At 54.3% G+C, this 19,973-nt stretch overlaps 1 protein-coding gene across 7 annotated transcripts in view; it reads left to right on the top strand.

Moving 5' to 3' along the window:
* CD6 (CD6 molecule) overlaps positions 1–19,249 on the top strand; it is a 47,348-nt gene extending 28,099 nt beyond the window's left edge. Inside the window, exons 2-13 of one of the 7 annotated variants that reach the window (XM_047775609.1) lie at positions 5,754–5,822; positions 6,736–7,083; positions 7,644–7,955; positions 8,695–8,997; positions 10,186–10,251; positions 13,096–13,236; positions 13,590–13,688; positions 15,048–15,164; positions 16,838–16,909; positions 17,122–17,379; positions 17,661–17,762; positions 18,264–19,249. In XM_047775609.1, the coding sequence (XP_047631565.1) occupies positions 5,754–5,822; positions 6,736–7,083; positions 7,644–7,955; positions 8,695–8,997; positions 10,186–10,251; positions 13,096–13,236; positions 13,590–13,688; positions 15,048–15,164; positions 16,838–16,909; positions 17,122–17,379; positions 17,661–17,762; positions 18,264–18,328 (1,952 nt within the window). In that variant the 3' untranslated portion in view covers positions 18,329–19,249. Of the gene's footprint in view, positions 1–5,753; positions 5,823–6,735; positions 7,084–7,643; positions 7,956–8,694; positions 8,998–10,185; positions 10,252–13,095; positions 13,237–13,589; positions 13,689–15,047; positions 15,165–16,837; positions 16,910–17,121; positions 17,380–17,593; positions 17,763–18,263 lie in introns of those variants that run through there. The other 6 variants (XM_047775608.1, XM_047775612.1, XM_047775610.1 and 3 more) reach the window with 6 other exon arrangements.
* Positions 19,250–19,973: the final 724 nt, after the last annotated feature.

Raw genomic sequence — 19,973 nt, 5'->3', positions numbered from 1 at the left:
CGAAAAACTTGACATTGATATTGATATTGACAAGAGATAAAAATGTGCTTCTGGCAGGTGACGGGTGCCACGCTCCCCACACTGGTTCCTCTTGTGGGTCCCTCCCTTCACGGCTCTGTAGCCTCTCCCCAGGGTACCTTCCCCTCTACACAGCATGTCTCCATCCATTGTCCGCTGGGCGAGCGTTTTTTTTGGGCACTCACGAGCTCCTCGGTGCATCTGATGGAGTGGGATCCACAGGGGCTGTGAGCTGCAGCCAGTGTTTTGCTCACCCCCATATGGGTGTGTGAGATGTGGCCAGGCCACTGTTCCAGCAGCCCCACCGGGACCTGAAACACTCCCTGCTGCCTTGCTCTGACAACTGGGCTGGCCAGCTGGGGACTCAGCTGGGAAAACACCACCACCCCCCTTTCCGTCGGTGTCTCTGTCTCCTCCCTTCCTGGGTCTCACCTCCTGGGAGTCCCTGGAAAATGCCACAAGCCTGGGTGACCCAAAAGGGGCCCAGTGTTCCGTTTTCTCAGGCTCAGGGCCAGGTTTCTCCGCAGTGCTTTCATCTTTCCCATCCTCCGTCTCCTTTGCTTCATCTTCCCCTGGCATCTTTCTGCTGCTCCTCTGCCAACATGCTGTTGCATTCTGCTTGGGACCAGCCTAAAACTGCCACCTTCCTGGGCTGGGGGTAGCTCTCCCAGCCTCTTGCTCTCCCACCAGAAAACCCTTCCCTCCATCCCTCTGGGTCCATAACTTTCCAGAATAGGGGGCTCAACCCAAGATGGCTTTCTGGGCACACAGGTTAATTTCAGGTGGTAAAGGAACTGAGCAGTAAGTAACCCTGAACCCCGTGATAAGAGAAATGTTTACTTGATTTTCAATGCTCCATCATCCTTGACAATCCTCTCAGAGCCTCTATTTGATGATACTGTGTCTGTCTTTCCTTTTTTTTTTTTTTTTTTTGCTTTTTAGGGCCGCACCCACGGCATATGGAAATTCCCAGGCTAGGTGTCGAATTGAGCTACAGCTGCTGGCCTGCACCATAGCCACAGCAATGCGGGATCTGAGCCGCGTCTGAGAGCTACACCACGGCTCATGGCAACGCTGGATCCTTAACGCCCTGAGTGAGGCCAGAGATTGAGCCTTCATCCTCATGGGTACTAGTCGGATTTATTTCCACCGCACCCCCGTGGGAACTCCGGATGGTGCTGTGTCTTTCAACATTTCTAATTTGGCTTTATTTCTGGTATACTTATTTTTACCATTGCCTTCTATTTGGGGCAAGCAAGACAAAAAAAACCTGTTGACGTTTTTATATTTTTAAATTTTTTTGCATGTCTACCTCTGTACCTAATTTTATATAGGTTCAATCATGTGTAATCATCTATACACATGAATTTTCTAAATACAGCCTTTTATCTTTTTTTTTTTTTTGACTGCGCTTGGGGCATGTGGATTGAACCTGTGCCACAGCAGTGACAACACGAATCCTTAACCCACAGCCCCACCAGAGAACTTTCATCTTTTTATTTCATGGCTTGTTTCCTCTCTCTCCCTCTTCTCTTCTCCTACTGGCAGGACTTACCTCCAGGACAAGCAACCTGATTTGCAGGGGGCAGTGCAATGTGAAAATGCAGAACCCCTTGTTCCAAAATTATTAGACAATTTCAAGATGGAGATGGGATGAATTCTCACTGTGGCACAACGGGTTAAGGGTCTAGCTTGTCTCTGTGGCTTTGCTGGTTCGATTCTTGACCCAGTGCTGTGGGTTAAAGGTCTAGCGTTGCCACGGTTGTGGCATAGTTCACAGATGCAGCTCGGATTTGATCCCTCGCCCAGGAACTTCCATATGCCATGGGTGCAGACAGGGGAAAAAAAAAAAAAAAAGATGGCGATGGGAATTTTAGGTGTTTTTGTTTGTTTTTTTTGTTTGTTTGTTTTTGTTTTGCTTTTTTTAGGGCCACACCCATGGCATATGGAAGTTCCCAGGCTAGAGGTCGAATGGGAGCTATAGCTGCCCGCCACAGCCACAGCAACTCTGGATCTGAGCTGTGTCTGTGACCTATACTACAGCTCATGGCAACGCCAGGTCCTTAACCCACTGAGTGAGGCCAGGGATTGAACCCGCATCCTCATGGATACTAGTCAGATTCATTTCTGCTGAGCCACAGGGGAACTCTGAGATGGGAACTTTAAAGCAAGTCCTGGATCCTTCTAAAGTGCAGGGTTCTATGATACACAGGTCACAAAGCCCTGGAGCTGGCTCTGCTCTGTCCTCCCCTTGAAGCCCACCTTTTAAATTTACCCATGTGAGTAACCTGGGCTGCCTTCTCCCCTGCTTTCCTCCATGTTCATATAATCACATGCCCATTCATAGGAGGGCTTTTTGGCATTGTTGTATCATATTACATGCTATGCATTCTTCTCCGCATTTTTACTTCCGTATTCAACACAGCATGGAAATCCCTCTAAAGGGTGTAAGTCTATTTTGTTCTTTATAAAGGCTGCATAAAATGCCATGCTGTAAATGGACCCTATTTTCTGCAATTTTCCCAACAGATAGGCATTCACTCTGCTTCCAATTGTTTGCTGTCCAAAAAACTGCAATGAATGTTTTTATGTTCGGGCATCTTTGTGTTGTAAAGTGAAGGCACAGGACAGGCACTTTTCCAGTAAATTGGTTGCAGCAAAAAAAGTAAAATCGAATTGAAAGACAAGTGTGAGGCAGGGGGCCAGGCAAAGGCAGAAACCAGGTCTGGGAAGTGCCGATTCTTCCCTGGGCCCTCTGTGAACTGAGGCCTGGATGGAAAGAGGCTGAGTTGTAGCTTCTGCTTTTGTTCTTGAGGCACAGAAGCCAAAACACAAATACCAGGCCACCTTGTTGGGATGGGGGACAGGAAAATGCTTGTGACACAGAAAACAAACTCTGGAGTCTATCTGGTGTCAATAATCTTCCTGGGCAACAGACGTCCTCGAAGCTGACGGCTCCTACTCAAGCTTTCATTCATTTAGTCAATTGATTGACAATGTGTTGGGTACCCTGGAAGACGCAGGGCTGGCCCAGCCTGTGTGTTTTCATGCATGAGAAAAGGTTTATCTGATACATAGAGAGGTGCATAGAAGTGAGCTAGAGCGGAGTCACAGCCACGGATACCCTTACGTATGTATAAAAACACCTGCACACAATGGTACACACACTGTCACAACCACGCACACCCCACCATCTCTCTCTCACACACAGCACACACTACAGCCAGCACCCCCATCTCCTCATCCTCCTGTCCCTCCCCCTCCAGCACACGTAGAAATAATAACAACTACGCTGGTGCACTGGGACCATGGCTGTGGGAATCCAGGTTCTAAAATCATAACTTGGGGGCATCTGAATTCTTGCTCTGAATATCGCATTAGGCACAGAGTTTGTGCTCTGAATGCTGAATCATTTCGCCTTCAGGGGGTCAGGCTGGGCAGCCAACCTGATTAAAGGTCGGATTATTTCTGAGTGATGGAGTGGCCCATTTGGCCGGAGAGCTGGGTCTGCAGGGGTGTGAATGTGTGTGTGTGTGCGTGTGCGCGCGCGCATGTAACCTCATGCACGTGTGAGTCCATGGACTATTGTCAGGTGAGGCCGAGAGTGTGTAGCAGTCATGCCTGACTCTTCAGCTCCTGTATCAGTCAGACCAGCCCAGGTAGTCAAAGATAATAAATACATCTCAAAATCTTCGTGGCTTAACACTATAAAGGTTCACTTCTTACACAAAATTCGAGGTGGGTCGACATCCCTCTTCATCTTGTCATTGCATCTGGAATCCAAGGGCTTTATTTTGGCCACAACAAAGCATAAAGGGATCTAGGAGACTCATTACCTACCCCGGCCCAGCAATGGACACACATCCTTCTTTTTTTTTTGTCTTTTTTTTGTTGTTGTTGTTATTGTTGTTGTTGTTGCTATTTCTTGGGCCGCTCCCACGGCATATGGAGGTTCCCAGGCCAGGGGTTGAATCGGAGCTGTAGCCACTGGCCTACACCAGAGCCACAGCAACGCGGGATCCGAGCCGCGTCTGCAACCTATACCACAGCTCACGGCAACGCCGGATCGCCAACCCACTGAGCAAGGGCAGGGACCGAACCCGCAACCTCATGGTTCCTAGTCGGATTCGTTAACCACTGCGCCACGACGGGAACTCCCAAGACACACATCCTTCTGCCTACACATCAATGGACCCCAACCTAAGTGCCGAAGATCCCGGAAGTGTGGAGGAGTTCCTTTGTGAGCGCTAAGATTCCAGCCACAGCCCTCCTTTTGCGCTTCTGCAAACAGGAATATCATTGCCTGGCATGGAGCTTTTTCCTTGGAGACAGTTCAAATCCTGGCTCTGCCACTTGCTAGCTCGGCGGTCTCAGGCCACGTGTCAGCCAGGGTCCCAGCAGGAAACAGGTGGCTCACTCAAAATAGGAGTTCGAAGGGGTCTTATTTAGAAAGGAGAATGCAGTAACCAGGAGCTCGGAGCAGCTGGGCTGTTACCACCCTGAATCCAAGGAAATGAGACCAGGGAGTGATGAGTGAGACCCAGAAGGAGAAAGTCAAGGAGAGGTGACCCCTTGGAGAGGACCAACGGCCTTCAGATGCAGGACGAAGCCTGCCCAGTGGGTCCTACCTGGAGGGAACCGGGGAGGTAAACACCATTATTCTCTTCCCTCCCTCCTCTTCCCCCACGGGCTGAGCCCAACAGAAGCCAAAGGAACCGGGAAGAAGCTGATGTATTCTAAACTGGTCAGCCTTCCGGGGCAAAGTGGACAGAGGTTCTTGAGGGACAAACGGGCACAATCTGGCACAGAGAATTGATTTCTATTCTTCGGGCCTCCCTATCCTAATTTCTAAAAAGTGGGTGCTAATACCCACCTCACTGTATTGTTGAAGCAAAACGGAATGATATACGCAACCCCCTGGCATATAATCGGCCCTTGGCACATGCTAATTTCTCAGTGCCTGAAAGGACTTCACAGGTCCGTGCTTCCCCGCTCAGGATGTGCCAATTTCCCTAAAGTCTAGTATGAATGTCTCAAACAAAGTTTCCAAACAGAATTTTTTTTTTTTTTTTGGCTAATAATAACTTCTTCTATACATGACATATTTTACAAGTATTGCCTCCTTTTAGCCTCATGATACTTTCCTAAGTGTTATTGCCAACAAATTGGAACTCTGGCCAGGAGCGGTTAGTAACCTATCCACGGTCACTCAGCCAGTAAGCGGGGCTGGCTCCAAAGCCACGGTCACTCCTCTGTGCTCTCCTCGGATCTCTGAGGATGCGTGCACAATGAGTAGGCAAAGTGGAGGATGGTGCAAGTCCAAAGCTTGAGAACATCCCTACCCTGAAGGGAGGTGGGTGCATCCAAAGTCAAGGACCATGTCTTACCAGAGGCGCCCTTCAGGCACGACAGGCTGTAGAAAGACCTACCTGGAGTTCCTATTGTGGCTCAGCAGTAACGAACCCGACTTGTATCCACGAGGACCCAGGTTTGATCCCTGGCCTTGCTCTGTGGGTTAAGGTTCCAGCATTGCTGTGAGCTATGGGGTAGGCTGGCAGATACAGCTCTGATTGGGCTCCCAGTGTGGGAACTTCCATGTGCTGCAGGTGCAGCCCTAAAAAGACAAAAAAAAGAAAGAGAAAAAAGAAGAAAGTGTCCCCTGCCTTTCAAGGCACCTCTGTGCCCTCCATGCCTAAGCTCACTCACCCACCATGGCTGTTGCTGGTTAATTTCAGGTCTCCCATCTCCAGCCCCATCTGGCCAGCCCAACACCACCAGGGCAGAGAGCCAGTCCTTGGAGACAGGTGAGAAAACAATCTTACTGGGGCCATGGTCAGCTTTCTGAGCCCAAGGGTGTGGTTTCCCGGGGTGATGGGAAAGGGGAAACGGGTTCATCTGGTACCATGGAGGCTCCCTAACTTTAGACAACACTTCTTCCTGACCCAATGCCTGAAGCTCACCTCTCTAGATTCACTTTGAGATCTCCCTTTACCATCTTTGAGAGGCCATTGATAAAAATCATGGGCAAGGTGTTAACAGCGAGCATCTTAAGGGGATTTGTTGAGAAGAGGCTGAAGGACTCTTGGTAGGGGTGGTTGGGTTCCACCAGGTGGGTCCTTGATTAACTCAATGTATATTTAAGGACCTACTCTGTGCAAAGTTGTCTGCAGCCCTGGACAAAAATAGGAGGTAGTTCCCCAAGGAGGAACTTCTGGGGAAGAGGAGCCACCACCCACTGATGGAGTCTTCAACTCCATCGCCAAGCCCATGTCCACCCTCCAGGTCTCCAAGGTCATGAGGACTGCCTCTATGGTAGAACCCTCAGAATAGCAGAGGTGCCTGGGAGGGGAAGCATGGCACCCACAGTACCATGGAGAGCCTCTGAACCCAGGACTCTGCCCTTCTATCACACAAGGGTGCCCTTGAAGACAGAGTCAAGAGAGAAGGGTTTGTGGGAACCAGGCCCTCCAGACCTAACCCATCCTAACCCCTGGTCATCTTCCACCCTACTGCCCCAGACTCTAAGGAGGACCAAAGGGTCAAGGCAAGAGCCAGCCCCGTTTCGCAGACTGGAAGGCTGAGGCCTAGAGCTGGTAGGGTATGTTCAAGGCCACGCAACAGATTAGTGGTGGAGCCCTTGGCAGCTTTCTGCCCTCACCAGCATCCCCGGGCTCGGGAGAAACTGAACCCGCTCAGCTGCTGTCTGGCCACTTCCAGGGGAAGTGCTCCAGGTCCGCCTGGTGAATGGGAGCAGCAGGTGCAACGGGACGGTGGAGGTCTGGCTCGGGCTGTCCTGGAAGCCAGCATGCGGGGCACTCTGGAACACCTACGCATCCAAGGCAGTGTGCCGCTGGCTGGGCTGTGGCGAGTCAGAGCTGCTGGAAGAACCCATCCCGCCAACCCCGGAGCTGACCCCCAGTCCAGCCACGGGGAACACCAGCTGGGCCCCCAGTGTCACGAGGGCCCTGGTGCCCACGATCCGATGCAGCAGCCCTGAGTGGCAGCTCTGCGAGGTGGTGGAGCATCCCTGCAGCGACGAGGGGCTGGTCCAGGTCACTTGTGCAGGTACGAAGGGACCAACTCCTGCCCTCGGCCTGGCCCCTAACTTTCCAAGCCTTCAGCCACTGCCCCTCCCTCCAGTCCCCAGCCTTGGCACTGTACCCAAGCCTCGCCCTCCAGATGTCCACCACCACCACCGGAGGGCTGCGGCACTGTGTACCCTGGGTACACAAATAGGCCAGGTTCCCAGGGTCCCTTAGCACCCCTGCTGCCCAGCACCTAGACCTGCCCTTCAAGCCCCGCCCACCAGGTCTGTGGCTCCGCCTACCCAGTCCCACCTACCAGTTCCCTAGCCCCTCTCACCTGCTCCACAGCCCAGCCAGCCAGGTATCCAGCTCTGTCCCTGGGTCCCTAGTCCTGACTGATCCTCACCTCCACCCCCCGCCCCCTAAGTCCCCACCCTTGACCTGCAGGGTTTCGCAATCTTGCCCCCTGGGTCACCAGCTCCTCTCACTGGGTCCTTGGTGTCAGGCACACCTCCTTCCCAGTCCCAACAATCCTCCCACCCCCTTCCTTCCGCTCCCTCTTTCCTCCCTTCCTCAAAACCCTTCTCCTCCCAACCCCAGAAAGCCGAGATTTGAAGTTGGTGGGCGGTGGCAGCCCATGCGAGGGCCGCGTGGAGATGCTGGAGCACAGCCAGTGGGGTTCTGTGTGTGATGACACATGGGACCTGGAGGATGCCCATGTGGTGTGCCAGCAACTGAGCTGCGGCTGGGCAGTGCAAGCCCTACCAGGCTTGCACTTCCCCCCTGGCCAAGGACGCATCCACCGAGACCAAGTCAACTGCTCCGGGTTGGAGAACTACCTGTGGGACTGCCCAGGGCTGCCAGGAAACGGCTACTGTGGCCACAAGGAGGATGCTGGCGTGGTGTGCTCAGGTAAATGGGTGGATGCTGAACCATGGTTCTCCAACTCTTCCTGTGGGCCTGCTGGGCGCCTGCAGTTAGGGCTGGAGACATGGTCCCTTACTGGTGGGAGGTCATCGTCCAAGAGGGGAGGGGAGACCCAGACAAATGTCATCCAGGAGGGAGAGTGGCAAATGCCTTGAGAAAGGAAGCCGGGTGGAGTTAAGAGGCAGCAGACAATCCAGAGCTTGGAGGAGTCAGCCTGCCCACCTCCTGGAGTAGGTGACCTTAGACGTGAGGTGCTTCCGGATTGGAAGGTGGTCCCCTGGTTCTGTCTGAGCAGCAAGGGGAAATGGAGGCAGGGAGGCCCTGAGGAGGCTGTCAGCTGTTCCAGATGAGGACAGGAAGTTCTAGTCCAGCCAGGGTGTCTCTTCATGTGCCCGAGAATGGAGAAGGAGGCGGGTCTTGTCCAACAGACATTCTGCTTCAGTGGGTCTAAGGCAGGGCTTGGAATCCTGTGCTTCTAGCAAAATCCCAGGCGGTAACTGAAGCTGCTGGTCCGAGGACCACACTTTGAGCAGCAAGGATGTAGGATACAGTACCAGGGTCGGCCAAAGCTGATGGGGCAGATGGGAGGGGGATTCAGAGGCAGGAGGGAGAGGACACAGATCTAGAGACTGAAGGGCTCTGGGGAGAAGTTTGCATTCATGGGTGGGGATGGGTAGGGCTTTCCTCCCAAAGGCTCCTGACCTGACTCTGCCCTCCCCCGCAGAGCACCAGTCCTGGCGCCTGACCGGGGGCACTGATCCCTGCGAGGGGCAGGTGGAGGTATACTACCGAGGGGTCTGGAACACAGTGTGTGACAGCTCGTGGTACGAACCGGAGGCCAAGGTGCTCTGCCAGGACTTGGGCTGTGGGACAGTGGCCCGGAGGCCCAAGGGGCCGCCCCATTCCCTGTCCGGCAAGATGTACTACTCATGCGAGGGAGGGGAGGCCGCCCTCTCCGAATGCTTCTGGCGCTTCAACAACTCCAACCTCTGCAGAGAATCACGGGCAGCCAGGGTCCTCTGCTCAGGTACCCTATGTCCTCCCCACCCCACACCCCCACCCCCAGATCTGGAACAGGAACTCCATCTGTATCCACAGCCTCAGAACTTGTAACCCAAGCTGCAGCTTAGGCTAGATCAGGAATGACAAATACCGGCATCAAAGTGGACCACTGCCCTCCCCGTGCCCAGGCAGACCTTACTAATTCATCAGAGCATTCTTTTCCCCAGACCCTTGACTCAGCCCCAGAATCATGAATCAACTCTTTTTTTTTAAGGCATTCTTATATGCACAGCAGTGTTGTCTATTGACTGGAATTGGCTCAGGAGATGAAATCAATTTGCCATCCCAGCGCTCTTGAGCATCATAAAAAATAACACGAGGAGACACTAATAGTATTAGCGACAGCATCTGGAGCCCTAATCAGGTGCCACGCATTGCTGAACACTTGGCAGGTATTTCAGCTGAGGCTCCTATCTGCTCTGTGAGTTGGGTTTCACGAAGTCTCTGATGGCACTGATTGTAGGTCACACCATTATCATTATTTTATGTACCAGAAAGGACAAAACTGCTGCCAAAATCAACTCTGGACATGTCAGCAGATGTAATGATTGATCTCATGACCCCGACTTCAGAGGGGCTCCACTGTGAAAAACAGGAGCATTAAACCTGCACAAACACAGTGTTAGTGTCTCTTACACAGTTCAGCCACCAGGCTATACCTTCCAGCTCTGCTGATTACCAGCTGGGAGGCTTCTGTCTCACAAATATGTGGATGATGATATGGGCACCTCATAGGGGAGCTAGGAAGTCAGATGATACCCACCAAGGGACTGTGTAAGCCCCATCCTTTACTGGTCAAATGATCATGACAAAGAGAATGTCAGCCTCCCAAGTGTGAAGGACAAACCCAAGACTGAATGGAAAATGGAAAGAGTTGTGGTCTATAGCAGACTATGCAGAAGGAAGGGCTAATTCTGTTATCAGCCCTTGATTTTAACCAAAGAAACTTCCCTGCATTTCATCCATGAGATCCTCCTTAAGTGGGTGTGGGAAAGGCAGGTATCCTCAGCCAGGCGCCCCCAGCCCCTCTCCCATGGGGACACGCCCCCAGTTCCAGGCCATTTGTCTGTCTTGTCCAGCATCTGGCACCAGGCCTGGTCACCGCAGGGGCTCGGGCCTGTGTGCTGAGCGAATGAGCAGTGCTTTCTGACAGGTGCCTGGAGTCTGCTCAATCTGTCCACTTCTGAAGCCCCTGCAAGGGATCGGCTGGTCACTGTGGGTAAGTGTCAGCAGGGATGCCGTCTCTCCGAGGTTCAGGTGCATGCGCGCATGTGTGCGTGCGTGCGTGTGTGTGTGTGTGTGTGTGTGTGTGTGTGTGTGTGAGAAGGTATATGAGAGTATGCGAGAATGAGCATGTGAGTGTGTGAGTGTTGTGTGTGCGAGAGTGTATGTGTGTGAATGAGAGTGTGTGTGAGGGAGTATGTGAGTGTTGTGCATGTGTGAGCGAGTGTGTGTATGAATATGTGAGCGTGTCAGTGAGTGTGTGTGAGCCAGTATGTGAGTGGTGTGTGTGTGTGAGTGAGTGTGCGTGCACGTGTGTGAGTGTTGAGTGTGTGAGAGACTGTGTATGAGTGAGTGCATGTGTGTGTGAATGGGTGTGTGTGAGTGTGTGTGTGTGTGTATGCCACGTGCACATGCACATGTGAGGGAGAGGGTCTGATGGTCTGTCCCCCATCCGCCACCTCCAGGCAATGGCCTTGCCTCCCCCGCTGCCCCCCGGACTCTGGGCACTTTGTGCTCCTCTCACCTCCCCCGCCTCTATCACTGCAGCTCCGCAGCTCCCCGAGTCCTGATATTTCGTGGACAGGAGTCCTCTTGCCCATCTCCTTGAGCCCCCGTCGGGCAGAGGAGGGAGCTGGAGAGATCCAAAGCTGGTTTGACGCCAGCCAGGTCGGGGGGATGCCGAGGGTCAAAGCCAGAGTGTTTAGAAGGTTCCAGGCACTGGCCCAGCACTTTATAGTTATTCTTTCCCGCCCCTGGAATCCTTCTGGCAGCCCCACGGGGGCGGTCTTCTCAGAACCCCTCCAGAGAGGAAGAAGCTCGGGCTCGGAGGGTGAAGTGACAGCCAGTGTTGGCTGGAATTTGCATCCAAGGCTCTGAACACTAGACCCAAGTTGGTCTGTCCGCCAGCAGTGTGTAGCTTGGCCATCTTAGGGGCTAACTCCTGGGGCCCAATCCCCAGCTGTGCCTATTGCTAGCTGTGCAACGTTGGGGCAATTTTTAACCTCTTTGAGCCTCAGATCCCTTGACTATAATAATCATTGTACTTCTCTCCTAGCGTATGTTATGAGTCTCCAGTGAATTATTTTTTTATTTATAAAGCATTTACAACAGGACTTAACATATGGTAAAAACTGTCTGGGCATTAGAGGTGGTGTTTTTGGTTTTTGTGGGTTTTTTTTTGTTTTGTTTTGTTTTTTTGCCACACTGGGGCATATGGCAATTGCCAGGCTAGGGATTAATTATTATTATTATTTTTTGGCATGTGGAAGTTCCCAGGCTAGGGGTCAAATTGGAGCTGTAAGCTGCCAGCCTACACCACAGCCACAACCATGTGGGATCTGAGCATGTCTGCAATCAACACCATAGCTCACGGCAATGCCAGATCCTTAACCCACTGAGCAAGGCCAGGAATCCAACCTGCATCCTCATGGATACTAGTCAGATTCATTTTCCATTGTGTTACAATGGGGACTCCCAGGCTAGGGATTAAATGCAAGCAGCAGCTGTGACCTATGCCACAGCTGCAGCAACACCAGGTCCTTAACCCACTGTGCCACAGGGGGAACTCCCTGAGCATTAATTATTCTTATTTATTGATTATTTAGTCCTGGCCTGGAGCCCCTTGGCAGCAGTGGCCCAGACTCACAGGCTGTAACCTTCCCTCACCTCCTGGTTCCCTCTGTGAGACCCTCTCCAGAGGAAACAGAGAAGCACCAAGTCCTGCCAGAGAACCCGGCAGCGGATGAGGGCATGGAGAGGAAAGGAAATGCTGGGGACCGTGCAGGCTGTAGCCACTCTCAGAATTGCAAAGAGAGACTCCACCTCCAAGGACCACACTCCAGCCCTTGGTCCAGCAGCCCCTCCCACAGCCCACATTCTCTGGTCTCCCCTTGCCCCTCACAGCCCAGCGTCTCCCTTGCACCTGCTTCCTGCTGCTAAATCCAGTTCCTATCCCAGCCCACACCGGCCCATTTGCAAACAGAAAGGGGGAGGGGAGAAGATGAGGACGGCAGGGAGGGGGTTATCTCCTAGGGGAGCAGACCCTGCCTCAGTCCTGCGATGCTGTCATCACCCTTCATCCAGCCCTGTGCCCACATACTCCAGGCCTTCAGCACTGAGAGGGAGATGGTTCGTGTCTCTGGGATGATGGGGTTCCAAGCACCGGCCTCATGGCAGCCTCCATCCATTCTCTGCCGAGGGGTCTCTCAAGTGGGGGTGTAGCCAAGAGGGAGGGGAAGACAAGAAGTCAGGCCAGGGCTGCAGCATGGAATCATGGCCCGCATCCCTGCCCTCGGGGGGCGCATATCTGGTAGGAAGGATGCCTCTGGGGGCACAGAAAGAAGGTGCAGCTCTCCTGAAGCTGTTCCCTGCCAGCGGAGCCTCAGAGCCACCTTCTCCGGAAATCCTGCCTTGGTCTTCCCCATGGCGAATCAGACATCCCTCGTAGCAGGGCTCCACACCTGTCTATACCTTCATCTCGCAGAACTGGATTGAGTCAGCTTGTTGATTTTCCCACTCAATAGGGACCCTCAAGTCCGTGGATGCTGCTGTCCTCTTTGTCTCCCAAGAGTCTAATGCCTGGTGCCTCAAGGGTGCTCAATAATCATTGAGCAGAGAAAGGTGGACTAGGAAGTTTCATTCAGTCAATTATTCATTAATTCCATATGCATTTCTCAGGCACCTATCATATATCGGGCAGATGGGAAATTTTGAGAAAAAGAAGGGAGAGGAAGGATCGGTCCACAAGGGAAGTGGGTCAGATGCAGAGGAGAAGGAGAGAGGAGAAGGGCAAGGAGAAGTCCATTCCTCTTTCTCCCTGACTCGGGCTTCTTGCTTCCAGAGCCTTCTGTGATGGTGAAAATAAAGGACTGGACCTCTCGAGAAATAATGCTCCTCATCTCCTGCATCATTCTGGGAGTTCTCCTCCTTGTCTCATTCATTTTCATAGCCTTAATCCTCTTGAGAATTAAAGGAAAATATGGTAGGTACAGAATCCTGGCAGCCACGGGAGAGGCCCAGGGATGAGAAGAAGCAGGCCAGAGGCGTGGTCCTCCCGGCGGGGGGTGGGCGGGATGTGAGCTGTGGGAGACCCCAGCAGGAGTGGCAGTGATCCAGCCATGACCATCCAACCCTGGCCCCAAGAAGCACCTCCTTATGGGAGGGATTTTCCCAGCATGCCTAGCAGAAGCGGTCCACAGGAGGACCACTTCTGTGTGTGTTTGTGTGTTTGGGGCCGGGGGAGGTGAGAAGGGAGGTGTCTCCATGAGAATAGAACTAGGAAGACTGGGAGGGGGCAAAAAATGACCTGTAGAATCTCTCCCTGCCCTCCCTCAGCCCTCCCCCCTATGGTGAACCACCAGAGCCTTCCCACCACCACCCCGGCAGGGATGGAAAGCTGTCAAGAGGTCCCCATTACCATCGCCAAAGAAGAAGGTAGGATGTCAGCCACCCTGCGGGCGGGGAGGGCTGGGAAGGACCAGAAGGGGATACTTCCTTGACAGTCCGTGCTGCTTAGGTCAAAGCAGCGCTCCGGCGGGAGATGAGACCTCTGCCAGCCCTCTAATGGTTGCGGGACCTTGAGCAGGTCCAGCCTCAGTCTGGGCCTCGATGGGCAGATGACCTTCCAGGGCAGTCGTTCTAGAACTCTAGGCTTTCAAATTCTGGACCAAACTAGGCCCTTGGGCATTTTGGACCTTGGTTCTCAAAGGAAAGTTCTGCTCTGCTGACCAGCCAGTTGGTTTATGACATTTTGGTCTCTTCCAACGTCCTGCCCAACCCACCTCCTTGCAGAGCCCGATGAGGATTTTCCTGGAACGTGGAGTTCCTGTTGTGGCTCAGGGGGTTAAGAACCTGACATGGTGTCCGTGAGGATGCAGGTTCAATCCCTGGCCTCACTCAGTGGGTTAAGGATCTGGCGTTGCTGTGAGCTGCACATAGGTCACAGATGTGGTTCAAATCTGGCATTGCTGTGGCTGTGGTGCAGGCTAGCAGCTGTAGCTCCGATTTGACCCCTAGCCTGGGAACCTCCATGTGTCTCAGGTGCAGCCCTGAAAAAAAAAAAAAAAAAAAGATTTTCCTTGAACATAATTTCATGTCATATTTTTCAAGTGAAAAAAAAAATGGGACCAGCCATGCTTCTTTGATGCTTTATGGGGTGCGTCTCTTGAAAGTCTTGTGAAGAGGTTGGCGTTTAATCACATTGCATTAAGAATCTATGAAATCCCCTTGATTTGGAAGCGTTCCAAAACACAAACACCAATACAAAACTCAGCCAAATAGCATAAAGATCCTTCGCACACAGGATCTCTATATTCAAGACGAGAATATGAACACAGAACCTAGCACAAGGGTAGGCCCAGAGCAGCCGCTCGCTGAATATTATGGTCTGGAGGCCAAGAGGCCCGCTGCCTGCTTCTCTGGGGAATGTGAGACGCTCTCTGTGCCTCAGTTTTCTCAGCTGTACAATGGGGACACCAGCGTAGCTACCTCATGGAATTACGATGAGCATCAAATGAGCTAATATTTGCAAATGTTGCAATAGTGCCTGGCATGCCCTGACTGCCAGGTACGTGCTGGTTAAATACATAAATGTTATTTCATTCCCCCATGTTTGAAATGGCTGAGGGCGAAGCTTAGAAAACTGAGGCCTGATGATCGTGGACAAGACGGGCTGCCTGGCACCCCGCCTGCCCTTCTATAGCCGGTCCTCCCCATCCATGCTCTCTGCCGCCTCTCTCTAAGCTCTTCAGCCCCCTGCCTCGCCACGGCACCCCTCCTCTGTTCTCTCCCCAGTTCCCAAGCTGCCCATCCCGGTCCAGGCCCTGCCCCCCGAAGACTCCGGCTCGGACTCAGACTATGAGCACTATGACTTCAGCACCCAGCCTCCCGTGGCCCTGACTACCTTCTACAGTGAGTGCCTGGGCCCGGCCTCCCGAGGGCCCATCCGCCCGAACCAGGGAGAGGGCGCAGCCCTGCTGGGGGACCTGCAGTAGGCTCCTCCCGGGGACCCCTGCCGGATGAGGGGGGCACTGCCCTCGCTGCGACCGCTGGACTGACCCTCAGTGGTCGGGCACTGACGTTTTCACAGACGTCTGAGGTCTCAAGGCATTTCCACGTGGTCTCCCTTGCTCTCGTGTTAGTCTGTGGCCAGGCAGGGTCTCAAGACCAGTCCCTCGACATTCACCTAGACGTGGCGGCGTCTGTGTAAGACAAGAGGGACTCTGGTTCAGATGGCTTCTTGCACGCTCACACCCCTTCTGTGCCCCATCCTGCCCCCTCGCCTCCTCCCCACCGCACCCTCCCCCCCAGGAGCCCAGCTCCCACCTCTTAGCCAGCTTCTCCAGCTCTCCTCTCTGCCTGCTGGGGATGGAGGAGGAGGAAAGACAGCGCTCAGGCAGGGCCCATGAAATGCCAGGAGGTCAAGTGAGGGCAGAGAATCTCACATCTGTGGCCGAATCCCGTGGGAGTTCATCAAAATTTCCTTAGCTCCACCCAGGACCTACTCAATCAGCGAGGATGAGAGTCTGGTTGTGTGGGACACAGACTCCAAATGACAGCGTCTGAAGACATTGGAGGGGGGCAGCCTCCTTCTTTCTGGCTACTCTGCTGTCCCTAAGATGTTGCCCTGTTCGCATGGCCCAGAATGGCGCACCACCATGTCCACATGCCAGCCGGCAGGATGGGAAGGCGAGGGATGGCCTACCCTATAAGGCAGGATGCTGGGGACGCCCACATGAATCTCACCCACTTTCCACCCACCAGCACCTGCAAGAGAGGCAGGGAGAGGAAGCCTCTGTGCTGGGCAGCTGGGTGTCCAGATAATGGCCAGAGGTCTCCTACTGCAGAAGGTGGGGGATGGATGTTGGGGACAGCAGCCATCTTTGCCCCACTCACCAAACCAGGGTGCCTGGGGGTCATGTGGACGATTCTTCTCTGCTGGGCCAGGCTTTGGGAGCCACAGAGATGGGTGTCCTTCGAATCTGAGATTCTGAGCCCAGGCATGTAAGCTGCAAGACCAGGAGTCCAAAATCCTGTGGCACTGAGACTAAAACTCAGTAGTAACAGGTTCAAAAGAGCTGTCTCCCTGATTCTAGACACTGCAGTCCTTGAGATGCTAGGAATCTGCCTCTCTTTGATTCTGAAACAGAGATGCCCAGGATACAAAGATTCCAGACCCTTGGCTTCCACTCTGGGAAGGCAAGGGGCAGCATCTGCCCTTTTCCTGCCCGGAGATGCCTGGGCACAAGAAGAGAAGCTAAGCCTCTTGATATTTCCTTACGTAGCAGGAGGGGGGCAGCTCGAGGCAGGGCGGTACAGGGCACTAGGGGTTTTGGCCAGAAGTGGCCTATTCCCGTGCGGGTTTCAGGTTGAGGTTCAAGGTCTACCTGGACTAGGATGTGAGCCTGGGATCTGAAGAAAAACACTAAGCCCTTCCTGAAGCCAGGGTTGTCCTCCCACCCTGTTCAGCCTCAGGGACACCCCCCACCCCCAACCCAAATCTCGAAGAACCTCAGCCTCTGCTCCCGGCTCCCAGGACAAGGAGCCTTCCTCACCTCCTTCCTCACCAGCACCTCTGCTTGTAGATTCCCAGCGGCACCGCTTCACAGATGAGGAGGTCCAGAAGAACAGGTTCCAGATGCCCCCCTTGGAGGAAGGTGAGTCAGGCTGGGGAGGGACATGGGGGGCATTGGTTAGGATGCCAGTCCTGCCTCCAGACTTAGCAGCTCACTCACCTTGAGAAGCAGCAGCGCAACCTCCCTCAACAGGTCCTTCCTGACGTTGACAATTCCCATTGGCAGGAAGTCCTCCTCAAGTCTAATGGAAAGCCCTCTTGCTGTACTGCTTCTTTATCACCCTTCTCTTTCAGGCCCAGGACTGGAAGAAATGCAGGATTCCCAGGTCCCACCTGACAACCCTGGACAATGCAAAGCACAGACCCCCTCCCTGGGCTCTCAGCAGCCCCCCAGCAAAAGAGGCTCCAGCACGTCTTCTGGGGAAGAGTACTGTAACAGCCCCAGCAGCAGGCTACCTCCATGGAACTCTCACGTGTTTTCTTCAGAGCAGAAGCCCCTCCTGGAGCCGTCCCCGAACTTGGAGCTGGCTGGCTCCCAGACAACTTTTCCAGGTAAGATGGGCCCAGGAGGACTGTGCGCCTGCTCCAACCTCCCTGGATGGAGGGAGCATAAAGCTGGGAGCCCTGAGCCAGGTGGAGTCCAGGATTCTAGTCCTAACTCGGCAGCCACTTGCTGTGTGACCTTGGACAAGTCTCTTCCCCTCTCTGGGCCTTCTTTGCCTCAGTTGTCAAGCTAAAGACTTGACTCTCCTTGAAACTTTGAAAGCCTCCCAGCTCTGGCGTTTCGTGAACTAGCCTGGCAGAGGGTGACTGGCTCTGGGGGTTTCCAGCAGCACCCTCGGCTGATGACAGCTCCAGCACCTCGTCCGGAGAGTGGTACCAGAACTACCAGCCGCCGCCCCAGCTCCCTTCTGCTGAGCAGTTTGGATGTGCAGGTGCCAGTGGCAGGGGAGGGGGCCGCAGAGGGGGACTGGAGGGTGGGTGAGTAAGGGTGCTCCGGACATATCAGCCCAAGGGGAAAAGAAAAGAAGTAATGGGATTTTTTAAAACAAAGAAAAATCCGAGGAGGGAGGGAAAATGGATGTGGGTGGGACGGAGAGAGATTCAGAGGATGCCTTGAGTGGAAGTGAGCTCCCCATTAGTGGAGGCATTCAAGCAGAAGCAGCCAGATGGCCCCTTGGGGGAGATGGTGGCAGCAGAGGGGCTCCCAGGGCATGGAGCTGCTCCCAGTGCATGGGAACTACAGCCCTGAACTCCACAGATGAGGCTCTGCCCTCGGGACTGAGGTCCGAGGGAGGGAGCCGGCTGTCAATGAGATGATACACAGCATCCCAGGCAGTGGGGAGAGGGATATGGACCCAGATGTGCTCAGCTCTGTCCCTGCTCAGCGGGGGCAATGACTGGCCCCCACTGACCTGAGTCTCCCGGCCACACAGGGTTCCCCAGACCCCCGTCTGACTCCTCCTCTGATGAAGACTATGATGACATCGGAGCCGCCTAGCCCGAGCCCAGAGTGGCTCCGTGTGCTCCCTCTGGGACTCCTGCTCTGCCTCCTCCCCCTGACCCACCTCCCGCCCTTCGTCCTTCCGGATCATCCATCCATCAATAGAAGCTGCCGGCACCGCCCTTCCCGGCCCCAAACAGCAGCCCCAAGGCAGAGGCGCTGCCTTGGAGAGGTAGTGAGCTCTCCGCCTCAGGAATGAACAAGCAATCTGGACCACCTCTTGGCAGGCCGAATGGAGGGGTTGGACTGGATGAGTCCCGAGGCCCCTTCCAACCCTCGGGTGTCTTATGCTCTGGTCCCCTGGATCTCTGACAGCTCAGGGCCCGGAGGTACTTCCAGAGGTGGGGAGGCCCCTGTGCTGGGGCTGTCGGGCTGCCGTTGCCCTGATAGATGGGTGCAGGTGTTGCGGAAGCCACCAGCAGACCCTGGCTTCGTTCACGTTGGTAACTGCAGCCAACAGGGAGTCTGGTCTTCCTGGGCACAGTCAGCTGACCTTGAGCAGGACCAGTGCCCCCCCGCCCCCACCCCCGCCAGGGCCTGAGACCCGCTCTGCCTCTAGTGACTGTCGGAGCCCGGGAGGGGCTACAACCCTGTTCTGCAGTAACCATCGCTGGACAGTCAATCCTTGTTCTGAGTTTCCTAAGGTTTACAAAGAGGGTCCCTAGGGACAGACTCAGAGTGGGGGCAGAAGCCACAGAGATGTCTTCCAGAAGGAGCCCAGAGGCTGCACAAAGCCCGGAGTCCCCATCTGTCTGCTTGGATGGGTGGGCGCCTCCCTAGCGAACACACAAACATCAGTGTTATTCCTCGAGCCACCAGTGTGTCCACGCAGCCTCCCGGGAGATGTCTGAGGGCTCAGGGCCAGCTTCTGGTGTCTTACCCTGAGTATCCCGAGATTAAACTAATTGCTGAATAAAACCAGGGTGTGGAGCAACAAGTCCTTGAACTCACAGAACCTAGGCTGTGTGTGTGTGTGTGTGTGTGTGTGTGCGCGCGCGCGCGCATTGGTGTGTGTGTTGGGTGGGGGCATCGAGGTGGAGGTGTCAGGGCAAACTGGAGACCTGCCATGACTCCGCACCGTGAAAAAAGCCTGGGGATGCAAGGACAAACAGACAGGGCTTGTCCTTCCCAGGCACGTGGACAGACGTCATCTGAGTGACGTTGGGCACCACTCCCTCCCTGGTCAGCGGGGCCAGGGTTGCTGCCCTGAATGCATTCCAACCTGGGCTTCCAGAAGCTTCCAAGGCTGCGGAGGATGAGTGGATTTTATCTCAGATCTATTTGGCGAAGGCATAGATCCTAGGCCTGGAAGGAGCTGGAGGTGAGGCTGGTGGATATGGGGGGGGGGGCAATTGGCATGAATTCTTCCAGAGGAATCCTCCACCGGCTCAGAGGCTGGGGTTTTAGCCCAACTGCATGGACCAGTGCCCAGCTCTGCCTGGAGAGGGCTGGGGGTCAGGTTCCCTCGGAGCCTTCCCACAGCCAGGGTGGTGGGAGGGCTGCTCTGCGGATCCGGCTCTGAGGGGCTTAACAGGGCCTGTTTTCTGCTTGCTTGTGCCAGAGGTGCAGAGAGAGCTGGTGCTCCCCAGGGCAACTGTCACAGGATGTGGTTGCCACCGTGATGCTCCCCCCTCTGAACCTT

This window comes from Phacochoerus africanus, chromosome 4 (genome assembly GCF_016906955.1).
Source record: "Phacochoerus africanus isolate WHEZ1 chromosome 4, ROS_Pafr_v1, whole genome shotgun sequence".
NCBI lineage: Eukaryota > Metazoa > Chordata > Mammalia > Artiodactyla > Suidae > Phacochoerus > Phacochoerus africanus.
The sequence above is the reverse complement of the archived record's forward strand: the minus strand, read 5'-3'. Positions and strand labels throughout refer to the sequence as shown.